This window comes from Plecotus auritus (genome assembly GCF_963455305.1).
Source record: "Plecotus auritus genome assembly, chromosome: 2".
Taxonomy (NCBI): Eukaryota; Metazoa; Chordata; class Mammalia; order Chiroptera; family Vespertilionidae; genus Plecotus; species Plecotus auritus.
In genome coordinates this window covers 40754185-40767104 of record NC_137771.1, presented here as the reverse complement: position 1 = coordinate 40767104, position 12920 = coordinate 40754185, and the positions used below count along the sequence as shown (strand labels likewise).

The 12920-nt window shown below is 42.9% G+C and overlaps 1 protein-coding gene across 6 annotated transcripts in view; it reads left to right on the top strand.

The window, feature by feature from the left end:
• Positions 1–12920, top strand: part of DAB1 (DAB adaptor protein 1) — a 1124084-nt gene that overhangs the window by 977247 nt on the left and 133917 nt on the right. For all 6 annotated transcript variants that reach the window (XR_013960044.1, XM_080658163.1, XM_080658159.1 and 3 more), the window contains one exon: positions 11372–11511. Coding sequence is in view for 5 of the 6 variants with exons in the window: in XM_080658163.1 (XP_080514289.1) it covers positions 11372–11511 (140 nt within the window). In the remaining variant the exon portion in view is untranslated. The remainder of the gene's footprint in view (positions 1–11371; positions 11512–12920) is intronic.

Genomic DNA, 12920 nt, shown 5'->3' with positions numbered 1-12920 from the left:
TTGGCTGCTTCCTGCATGCCCCACACTGGGAATTGAACCTGTAACTTGGGCATGTAACGGGGAATTGAACCAGGACCTCCTGGTTCACAGGTCAAAGCTCAAATCCTGAGCCATGCAGCCCACCCTTCTAAAGCAGCGCGTGGAGGAACCCGACCTCCTCCTTTGCTGCCACTCCCCCTTGATTTTTCTGCTTTGATCACACTAACTTCTTCCTGTTTTATAAATAGGCAGAACACATTCGCTCCTGGAAGGACTGCCCTATTCTTGCTGTTCACATCTCCTTTCAAATGTCAGTTCTACAGAAATGCCCTCCTGGGCCAGCCTGTCTAAATTAATTGTTCCCCACCCTGTCCCAGTCACTCTTCATTTCATCAAACTATTTTATCATCCTCATAACACTTTTCACTATCTGGACAGATCCTGTTCATTATTTATTTACTGGCTTCTTATCTTCCTTTCGCTTTAAGGTCAGAGGCTCTAGGCCAAGAGGGGCTTTCTCTCTCTTGCTCATGACTGGACCCTGGGACCTGGGCCAGTGCTACATAGTAGGCATTGCACACATGTGTGGCATGCACGAGCAGCAGGCTGACTGTCAGAAACCCCACAATGTCTGGGGGCACTCCGTCACTGTCTCCTCCCACACATTCCACTTAAACCCTCCATCACGGAGATTTATCTCTGAGTTTAATCAAATGTAATTTATATTGAAGCCTCCTCAGTAAATAATTGATTTGCCCTCTCCGTTGTCTTCATCACAAATACTTCTTTGTACTCTAAAGAAATAATTGAATCTGTCGATAATATACACAGCCCTCTTGTGTAGAAGGCAGATGGAAGATAAAGCATGAGTCTCGCTCACACCAGAATAATCTGGGACCAAAATAGTCCCCCTTAAAAAATAGTCTACAAACAAGTTGGCAGCAGAGATGCCCAAATAAAGCCTCCTGTTTTTCCTAATGGAGATGACCCCCTGAAAGTTGTAGCTGCCAAGGAAGTAAGTTCTTGGCCAATCACAGCTGCCTGTGAAGATGGAAACCCTTTTTCATTAATTAACCACTGTCTCAGTCCAAGAGCAAGCTTTCAAATGCCGAATGCACATGCACATTGGGTGGCCCCTCCAAACTGGGGGTTCGGCCATGGCTGGTGTGACTCAGTAGGTTGGGCATCATCCTATTCAATTCCTGGACAGGGGACATGCCCTGGTTGCTGGTTGCAGGCTCAATCCCTGGGAAGGGGTGTACAGGGGGCAGCCAATCAATGTTGACATTTCTCTCTCTCTGGATGTTTTACTCTTTCCCTCTCACTGAAAAATCAATATAAGCCCTGGCCTGTGCAGCTCAGTTGGTTGACTGTTGTCCCATGCACCAAAAGGTTGCTGGTTCCATTCCGAGGCACCAAGATGTTGCTGGTTCGATGCCCAGTTTGTGGATTCAATCCCTGATTGTAGTGAGGCAACAGATTTTTTAATATATCTCTCTCCTTCTCTCTCCAAATCAATAAATACATATTTTTAAAAATCAATAAAAAATACTGGGGATCGGCTGTTCTGGGCTGCACTGTGACCCCAGCTCTCTGAGGAAATCTGATCCTCCTCCTTCTGTCTTTGGTCAGTTGCCTGGCTTTCCATGGTCAATATATCCAGAGGGGACAAGATTCTTCCAAGTCATGCAGTCATCTACCCTCCCTCATGTGGGTTTCTCCCACAAAAGACACTGGGAGAGGTACATTTGGCATCTGTTTTTGCACAGTTTTCTATTCGAGTCCACACCTTCCTGAAGTGGAGGAAGGGGAGGGGAAAATAATGAAGTGTCAACTCTGACAAGTGTAGAAAGATTCCATGCATCCTCACTGGGAAAATCCATCCTCCTTTTGTCTTTCAAAGGAATTCTCAATATTGTCTTTCTTTACACTGTTTTAATTGGAAACATCTTGACGGCCCAATAATAGGGCACTGGATATATAAAGTTTGATACATCTGTAGGATGGGATATTGTGAGCCCCTACAAATCACATTACAAAAAAAGTGCCAATATGGAGGAGACTATATAAAAACCTGTCAAATGAAAGAAGCAAGCTACAGACTTAAGTAGGAAAACATTGTTGGAAAGTGTGTGTGTGTGTGTGTGTGTGTGTGTGTGTGTGTGTGTGTGTAAGTGTGCGCGCGCACTTAGGGAAAAGTTTGCATTACTCAAATGCAACCATAGACAACCCTGGAAGGTTTTAGGAGTGACTTCCTCTTTTTATCTTGCCTGCATTTTCCAAATGTTAAGGTTCGAGCACATTTCACTTTGTAATTAGGGGAAAAAAAGCAGTTGTTTTAAAGAACGGAAATAGGAAACGTTTTAAAAATGTCTCTGCTATTTCTCATTTGAAAACAAGATTGTTTTCACTTGTCATCAGCTCCCAGGGCTTTGCAGGTGCCTCATCTCTGCTATCATTGCATTTGCCAAAGGGAGACAAGTTGTGAACGTTAGAAAAGCAAACTGCACTTCTGGTGGCAGCGAGGATGCCCTTGGGTGGGTAGTCACCCCACTCACCCCTGCAGACTCAGCTGCCCATGCAGGCTGGTGAGCACTCCACAGTTCCGCCAGGGGCCTGTGATCTGCATTTGTTGAGGGGTGTGAGCTCTGGATTTACCTTCTTGATCTGGCTTAGCCTCGTGGAGCATCAATATCAGTTCCCATGATTTGAGCACTCGGGCTGCCTCTGAACCCTGCGCCCATCTCTCTTAGATCATTGCAGGCACTTGCTGGCTTGCTTCCCCATATCAAGACCCTCTCTTTCAGAACACTTGCCCTCAAATGCATTGATTTTGTACTGACTTTGATCCAGTTCCCAGGAAACCAGTGGCGGAAACAGACTTGCTGTGGGAAGCTTATTTTGGGGTGTGCCCTCCAAATCAACCCTGACTGGGAGTGCAGGGGGCAGGACTGGGCAGTGGGAGGAATTGAATGGTGATGCAGCTACATCAAGTCCTCGGCTGATTCCACTGTTCCAGGGGGAGCTCTCAGGTTGCCTTTCAGAGTGGTCCCAGATGGAGGCGTGGGGCATGGGCTTTTGTACCTACCCCAATCGAAACAACCAGTTATTGATTGGATGCAGCTACAGTGGGGGAAGGGAATGAAGCTAGGGAATAGGGCATTGGGTGAGGTGCCTCTCTTTGGCAGAGGGCAATTCCCTGAAATTGACTCACCCAAGAGCCTTCCCGGGCCTGCATGTCACCTGCAGGGAATGAGTTTTCAGACTTGAAATTGGGTCTGGGAGACATACCACATGTAGCCTGCAGTTCACAGGAAAGGAAGTGAGAATAGTGTCCACATGTGATAGCAGCCAAGAGCAGCACTGAGGTGCTGGGTGCTTTCCATAGATGAGTGCACACAGATTTTTACAGTAATCCTGCAAGACAAGCTTATTATCCTCATTCGCAGAGAGACCAAGTGGCTTGCTCTAAGCCAACAGGCTCCTAAATGGCAAAGTCAGCTGAGGACCCAGGTCTGTCTTGGACGCTCTTCTTCCCCACTCACTATCCTGCCCCCATCCTTCCTTTGATTATAGATCCAATTTTCCTGTTATACTTAGTATGCGTCAATCTGCTTTGCCTTTGTCCAAGCAAGCACTACAACCATCAATCATATGACCCTTTCGGTTGCAAATGACAGAAACAAAAATAAATGTAAAGATTAGATTCAGACCTGTTCTTCCCTGCCTCCTACAGTCCTACTTCTTTTTTTTTAATCCTCAACCAAGGGTATGTTTTTATTGATTTTATAGAAAGAGTGATGGAAAGGGAGAGAGAGAAACATTGATCTGACCAGGGATTGAACTCACAACCTGGGTATGTGCCCTAACTGGCAATCAAACCCATGACATTATAGTGCATGGGACAAAGCGCCAACTAACTGAACTGCCCTGGCCAGGGCCTGCAGTCCTATTTCTTACCCACCCACAAGCTTTAGATCCTCTCCCTTAATGTTTCTTTTGATTGATTTCATTTATTTTTCAGCACTCCTGGCTCTGCCTTTTCCTAGCTCTGTGATCTCGGTCCAGTCTTTACCTCCTGGAGTCTCAGTTTTCTCCCCTCTACAAGAAGGCACAAATTGTGCCCGCCAGGCTAGGTTGTTACAAGGAATAAAAGGACAATGAAGAAGAACTTGCATGTTGTTCAAAGCCCATTCTGTGCCCTGCACTGTGGCATCAACATGAGATAAAAGCATAAGTTTTACCCTCTTTGCTCCTTGGCCACCAGGAAAAAGACACAAGCCCAGCCATGAAAAGATCAGGGAAGTGAATGGTGTGCGCCGTCCTCAGGGATCCTGGACAGTCCTTAATCTCCAAGTTAGCAGGATGCACCGAGCTCTGGGGCGTCCCAGAGGGACTTCAGGAGGACCCAGCCCCAGCCCCACAGATTATAGATATCTTCACAGTCTTCAACTAAATATACATATTTATACATATATTTATAAATATATATATATTATTTATTTAAAATAGATAAATATTTTTATAGTTTTTTTTTTATTGATTTCAATGATGAGAATCATTGATCGGCTGCCTCTTGCACAACCCCTACTGAGGATCAGCCCGCAACTGGGGCATGTGCCCTCATGGGCAATTGAACTGTGACCTCCTAGTTCATGGGTCAATGCTCAACCACTGAGCCTCACCAGCCATTTAGGCTGTGACTAAAATTTAAACTTGGTTTTCCAAAGTCATAAGACACTATCTATGTGTTTTGGAGGAGGGATGTTGGAAACACAGGGTAAAGAAAGTCTTCCCTACTACACGTATTTACTTAGTCTGCAAATGAGTTTTAAGTACTCTATTCCAGGCCCTGTCTGGTGTTTGGGGGATGCACAGGGAGCATGTGTCAGCCCTCTGCGAGCACACAGTCCATGCCCGACTTCCTCCTGCCTAGCATGCTGTCGTGCCTGGGAGTCACCACGAGGAGTGGGACACATGCCCCAGACTTACTTGGCAAGATCATCCCTTCACTTTTTCTTCAGGGAAACTTGGATGGGGGTTTGAAGGGGCACTGCTAGGAATTTGTTGGTCTAAGGATTTTCTGGAGTGGCAGGCTGTGGCCCATGATTGATTTCTTTCCTTATTAAGAGTTTATTGATGATGCCATACACTTTTAATAATAGATTTTTTTTAATTAAAATTTCTGAAGACACAGCATGGGCAAAACAAACAAATACCAGAAAGAATTGTCAAGGAAATGAAAGAAGGATCAATGTTAGAGCTTAAGGTTTGGATCACCAGCCCTGGCCACTGTGGCACAGTAGTTGGAGCGTCGCTCCATGGACCAGAGGGTCTTGGGTTCGATTCCAGATTAAGGGTACATACCTGGGTTGCAGGTTCGGTCCCTGGCCCTGATCACAGGAGGCAACCAATGAATGTGTCTCTCTCACATCGATGTCTCTCTCCCCCTTCCCTCTCTCCTCCCTCCCTTTCCACTCTCTAAAAGCTAATGGAAAAAATATCCTCAGGTATAGATTAACAACAACAACAAAGAATTGGGTCACCCATAGGGGGTCCCCACAGGGCCTCCCTTACACTTTGATGGCGTCATCTGGCTCTGCCTGGGCACCCTGGGCTGAGGCTCAGCAGTGCAGGATTTCAGAGCCTCCAGCTAGACTCTGGCGTCCTAGCACTTGGCTTTGGATGAAAGGTGCCAGTGCACTTCTGGTGCCCACCCCTTATCTGGAGCTCAGCTCAGAAGCACCAGTGAAGAACGTTTTTATAGAAACGGTGTACAGGAATTGTAGATTGAATATGATGTTAGCTCTTTAATTAGTTTACCTGTTAGCAGTAATAACAGCAACCATGTTCATAAAAGCACATTTGAACAGCCCCCAAAGTGTGCTGTTCCCCTTATGCTGCCCACTACCCGGCGAGGTAATTACAGCAAATCAGCATTCTCTCCCAGGCAGCCGGCAGACATAATTATTTGTCCATTGCACATCAACACCTGGATAATTACGAGATAGAATTCTTAGTAAGATAAGTTCTCTCTGTGGCTGGGCTCTGAAATCCCTCCCCCCACAATCTGTTCTTAAATTGGACAACCTAACAGACAATAGGGTGCTTGCAGCAGGGGACAGAATCATATTGGACAGGCTGGAAAACACAAACGCTCTTTGAAATTTTCTTCATCGAGATGGATGGCCTGGTGATTCAGACAGATACGCAGAACGGGGGAGGATGTCTCAGTGCGGGTACCGTGTTAATAATTCATAAGGTGATCCCGCTGCCTTCAGGAAGGAACATCCTGTTCCTAATTGCACCTTTATTCCCAGACAACCAAACAGAAAAATGTTCCCTAACAGCTGGGACCATTATTCCCACGCCAGTATGACTTTGCTGCGGTTAGCTTTGGGCCACTGGTGCTTAATGTGAAATATATTAGGTGGGGAGGAGGCAGGCAGTGAATATTTACTGAGTGACTGCCATGTCCCAGGGAGTGTGTGAAGAACAAAACGTATATTATCTCCTGTAATGCTAACTGTCCTAGAGAGGAGTGCAAATAACTACAGCATTGTGCAGGTGGAGAGTCTGACACTCAGAAAAGTTAAAGGACACACACACACACACACACACACACACACGAAGTCCCAGAGCTACTGCAACACCTTCTGACTCCAAAGAGTCAGGCAACTGCACCCCCCTTACTAGCAGCATGGCCTTGCCCCAGTGCCCTCACCTCCCTGTGCCCCAGTCCTCTCCTCTTCTGAATGGGTGTCAGCTTCATCACCCAGGTGGCAGTAAGCTTCAAGGAGACCCTTTCTGAAAATGGGACGTGCCTGTTCGTCCATAAGACATCTGCTCATATAGCTGTGACACAAGGTGAAGAGTGGCAAATGCTATAGCAGAGTATCTAGTGAGGTTACCAGAGGCCCCAGAGCCTAATGGTTCAAAACATGATGGTTAAAAGCATGGAAGTTTGCATAACACTTGGCTTCAAATTCAGGCTGTGGGAATTGAATAGACAGAGAAGGTAGGCAAATGGACAATAAGCACATGAAAAGATACTCGATAGCAATTGTCCCCAGGAGAATGCAAGACAAAACCCTGATGAAATGCCACCTAAGGCCCACAGGTAGCAAAAGCGGAAAAGACAGAAAGGGATGTTGGCAAGAACATCTGGCAGAGAACCGGAAACCTTCCTACTTTGCAGGTGAAGTTGTAAGCTGGTAGGGTCACTTTGGAAAAACGGTTGGATAGGTCCTAAAAAGTTAACCATGGACTTACCAACAATTACCCTCGTGTGTATAATACAAAAAGAATTGAAAAATACACCCCAACAAAAACCAATACGTAAATGTTTGTAGCCGCATTATTCATAATAGACAAAAAATGGAAACAACCTAAATGTCCATCAATTGATATGGTATATCCATACAATGAAACATTATTCAGCATAAAAAAGGACTTGAGGTTGGGATACATGCTGTAACATGCAGTAACCTTGAAAATGAGATGTCGAAGTCTACATGTTGTATGACCCTATTTATATGAAATATAATTTGCCCTATGGAGAAAGAACATAGACTAGTGGTTGCCTAGGTCTGGTGGGTTTGGGGGACACAGGGAGCAATTGCTAAGGGATACAGGGCTTCTTTTGGGGATGATGAAAATGTTATGAAATTAGCTAGTAGTGATGGTTGTATAACTATGAATGTACTAAAGCCACTGAATTGTATACTTTAAAAAGGAGAATTGAATTGGCATGGGAGTTATATGTCAATAAAGCAGTTATTAAAAAAAAAATCAGGCTATGCTGTTTGATGTTGAGTGTTGGTGTCATCCCCTGTAATCAAGGGCTCGTTACAGAGTCTAGCTCAAAGAGCTGCATAAGGATTAAATGGCAGGTTGTAGGTGAAACTCTTGGCACAGTGACCGGTTTAGTCCATGCTTGATAATAGATAGCGATGATGTTAATGTTTTTTCTTAAATATGTGGCCTTTCTCTTGTCCATCCTGAAGCATACTGTCAGTGGTGCTTTCAGTGAAATAAGTTGGGGATTCAGGATGGCTTGGAATGCATGAAAATTGACCCTCTCTCTAACACCCTCAAATAGGATGTACCTCTGATAGTACAGCCTCATGGCTCTGATAGCTGTTATTTATTTCTTAACTAATATAACTGAGACCTTGCTCAAGATGTGATCATGAAAAATTACCCCTTTAATGGTGGAGCATTTAATGAGAAACTGGATTATCTAGTGCATAAGTGCCCTTCATACAAATTAGCTTGGCCCTGGGTCCTAATCTAAATTGGGTTCCCTACTTTCCTCTAAATGGCCTAATATTTTCTTATTAATCTCTGCCCTTATTCACCTGATCTGGCTCTGCCTCCTCTTATGAAACCTCCTCCTTGGCAGAGATCCGGCCCTGACAAATGTTTCTTGAGTCTGCCTTTGTGTCTGACTCACGGGCAGTTTTTAGACATGACGTGCAGGCTGGAAACTGTTCCATTTTTAGGCTGTTTTTCCAATGGAGTTTTTGTTGTTGTTAATCCTCATGCGAGGATAATTTTCCATTGATTTTTAGAGAGAGTGGAAGGGTGGTAGGGAGGGAGGGGGAGAGAGAGAGACATTGATGTGAGACATACACATTGATCGGTTGCCTCCCAATCGAACTTGCAACCCAGGTACGTGCCCTTGATTGGGAATCGAATCTCTGACCCTTGGATGCTCAGGCTGACGCTATACCCACTGAGCAACACTGACCAGGGCTTTCAAATGGAGTTTTAATGCTGCCAGTGTACTGAGTATCAACAGTTTTGGGCCAGGTAAAAGATGGAGCTTTATAGGAAGTTGGGGAGATGAGAAAAAATTCATCGTAGTGATGAAGAGAAAGGGCTTGGAAACACTGAACACAAGTAAATCCACAAGTGTGGGCTCCCACATCAAATAGATCTGGGTTCAGGTCCCACTTAGTGAATTTGCACAAGTTGCTTAATCTGTAATACCTGAATAATAGTACCCACCTTTAATATTTTTTTCTGGGACTAAACAAGTTGGTGCACATATATTGTTCATTAGATTCCACATATAAGTGAGATCATGTGATACTTGTCTTTCTCTGACTGGCTTATTTCACTTAGCATGATACTCTCCAGGTCCATTGACGCTATCTTAAAGGGTAAGAGACAGGGGGAGGTGACCTGTATCACCATGGGCCCTATTGTTTAACTAGATGCCCACAGAGGGTATATCATGGCAAATGTTCTTCTCTTTGTTCGTAGCTTCAGTCTCTGACACCTGCCTTCACTGAAATCCTGGAGACTTAATTTTCACATGGATTACAATTTCTCACTAATCATTCATGTGTTATATTTGCTTTATGGAATATTATTCAAAGGCTTGAATATACTAGGAGTCAGCAAAGATGCAGTGGAAAAAACACCAACGGGGGATTGGGGACCATAGGTCAGGCCTGGCTCTGCAGACCTTCCTCCTTTGTGCTCTCCTGCCCTCATAGGGAATCTTCCACATGCTTCTGTTACTGGGCCACCAAACTGGTGGCAGCTACCTGTGATAGAAAACTTAACACCTGAATACATGCTTTGCATATACTGTGTCATTTAAGTTACTATTCATAACAGCTCTGGAAATAGAAATTTAATCTTCATGCAACGGGCAAGGAAATTGAGGCTCAGTAGACAGGTTAGTTGGTTTGCAAGGGAGAGAGTCATAGTTTAAATGAGGATGTCTGACTCTAAAGTGCGTACCTTCTTACATACCCAGCACAACGCATTTTTACTTGCAGTCACCAGAAACTTGAGCTTCCGTGGGCATAGACTTTGTCTCATTTACCTGTTGTCAGTGAGTAACAGCATCTGGCACAAAGATGCTTAGTAAGAGATGAATGAATGAAATGCAAGTCATGTTTTGTCTATTGAAAAGAATTGTACAATGGTTAGCTATTGCTGTTGTGTGTGGGTTTTCCCCCTATTTTGAGCATTTTCTCAAATAATTCTCAATCCAGCCTTATGGAAAGGCCTTAGTTTTGCACATTGTAAGGATACATAGAGTGAAATGGGCTGAGTTATCATTAATGCCTTCAGCTAAGTGTCTGACTGTTGAGGGAAGGCATGAGAGAGGTGGGTATTAGAAGTTGAAGTTGATGATATTGCAAGAGATGAAGAGCAGAAGGCAGGGGCATTCCAGGTTTTTAGAATCACATATGCAGTGCCCCGAACTGTGATTAATTTGATGCAAGTTTGATGAGGTTAGAAATTTGAATTCCAGCCCTAACCGGTTTGGCTCAGTGGATAGAGCTTCAGCCTGCCGACTCAAGGGTCCCGGGTTAGATTCCAGTCAAGGGCATGTACCTTGGTTGCGGGCACATCCCCAGTAGGGGGTGTGCAGGAGGCAGCTGATTGATGTTTCTCTCTCATCGATGTTTCTAACTCTCTCTCCCTCTCCTTTCCTCTCTGTAAAAAATCAATAAAACGTATTTAAAAAATGAAAAGAAAATTGAATTCCTATGTAGTCATATTTTTTTCTGACTGTGTAAACTTGGATAGGCTACCTGGATTCTCTGACCTTCATCTTGATAATCTGGAAAATGGATATGATTGGCTTATTGTGAAGAATGGGGATACAGTTTATAAAACATTTTATATGCATAAGTACTCAGTTCACAGTTACTTTACTGCTCATATTTTAGGTGAATGTGTTTGAACTTCTGGCTGGTGTGTCTTAGCAAAATATTATGTTAATAATAGTATGCTATTGGGAAAGCCTGTTCCAAGCCTGTAGACTTCCACACTACTTCCATATCAAGTAGTGTGGAAGTCTATTTCAGTACACACATGGGTTGGCAGAAGAGAGATTGTAAAACCACTTTTTATTATAATTGTCGTGGGTCATTACTTGATACAAAGCAATTACTCTGGAGTCTCACTATGAAACAGCCCATGGAATTGGGTATAAGGAGGATCTTGGATTCTGGCCAAAGTCATATTAAATGCTAGCAATGCTAAAGAATCTCAGTGCTAAGAATGTCAGTGGGTGATTATCATTTATTGAAAACCTAGTGTGTAGCAAACACTGCATTGGGTACTTGACACATGTTGCCTGATTTATTTACCTTGATGCCCTTTTGGGGTTGGTTATTCTTAACTCCTTTTTTTTCTGCCTGAGAAAACAAAGGCTGAGAGAGGAGAAGCAGTTTGCCCCTGGGTTTCAAAGGGGAGCCAAAATTTGCGTCCAGGAGTACTGCCGTGTTTTTCTACTTGGTCTTCTGGTTTGACTTTCATAGAACACAGTGAAGCAAGAGAGCAAACCTCGGTGCCTTGGGTATTCAAAGCCATCAGGCCCTGAACGCCTCCGTCTCTGAATCCTGCTTTCCTCTGTTTCTAGGTCAGGATCGCAGCGAAGCCACTCTGATAAAGAGGTTTAAAGGTGAAGGGGTCCGGTACAAGGCCAAACTGATCGGGATCGACGAGGTTTCAGCAGCTCGGGGAGACAAGTTATGTCAAGATTCCATGATGAAGCTCAAGGTGCAGTGCAAACATGTTACTCTAAATATTATGGGTTTAATATGGCTGAGAGAAAGAAATGATTGCATAGTCATTATGGTAAAAAATGTTATTTACTCATTTATTGGTAAATTATTTACTCATTTGTTGAGTCACTGATGAATCACTGCCTTTACTCATTTTGAAGAGATTTCACTCATTCAGCAAATGTTCATTGAACACCTCCTATGTGGAGGCATTTTATTTGGCCCTATTTTATTATTTGATTTTCACATTTTATTCAATTATATCTTATTCATCCAATGCCTGTGAAAAATAAAAGTAAAATCATCAAATTGTATAGTGCCTGCCTCAGATTTTATAAATTTTCACCACTTTATTTTTAATGAAATTTATAGATTTTACTGTATGATAAATATGGTAAAAGATGCTATCTATAATAATAGAAGCATAATGTGCTAATTAGACCAGATGTCCTCCTGGACGACCTTCTATACAAAGCCGGGGCTGTGCGGGAAGCCCTGGTCCTGCATGCCAGAGGGAAGCTGGTGCCGGCAGCCGGGGAAAGGAAGGCCTACTCTTGCATGAATTTTGTGCATCGGGCCTCTAGTGTTAAGATAAAAGCTAATCTTATTCATTTTTGTAACTAATATTAATGTCCTCAAATACTTTATAAGAAGGGGAAATATTTTCTAAGTAATATGTAACCAGATATTGGAACATGGAGATATCATAAAGAGGTTTCTTATTTTAAATGCTTTAAAGAAAACTTTTCATTAAAACGCTAAGAAACTGGAAAAAATTTAATATGCAAAATTAAAAAATTGTGATATTTAAAGGTCTCTTAACATACAAAAAGAAAATGTTTTGTTCCTAGATTGTGGTATCCAAGTTTGGTTTTTTTTTTTTAAATAATATCAAATAGTTTTAAAAATAAAATGGTTTGGCTCAGTGGATAGAGTGTTAGCCTACGGACCAAAAGGTCCTGGGTTTGATTCAGGTCAAAGGCACATACCTGGGTTCTGAGCTCCTCCCCAGACAGGCCCTGGTCTGGGATCTTGCAGGAGGCAACCAATTGATGTGTTCCTCTCACATCTCTGTCTTTCCCTCTCTCTTCCACTCTTTCTAAAAATCAATGGAAAAATATCTTCTGGTGAGGATTTAAAAAATAATAATAATAATAAATACGTAAAAATAAAATGGTTTAGCAACAACTCTGTAAAATATCTTATACATTTAAAACATATGATTTTACTGATTATAGAATTCACAAAATGTTCATTATAAAATATTTTCAAAATACAGAAAAGTATAAGGAGGAAAATTGAAATCATCCTCAATCCCACCACACAAAGAAAATTAGTGTCAACATTTTAAAAGTGTGTGATTTATAATCTCTTTGTATTTTTATATACATTATATGAAATATA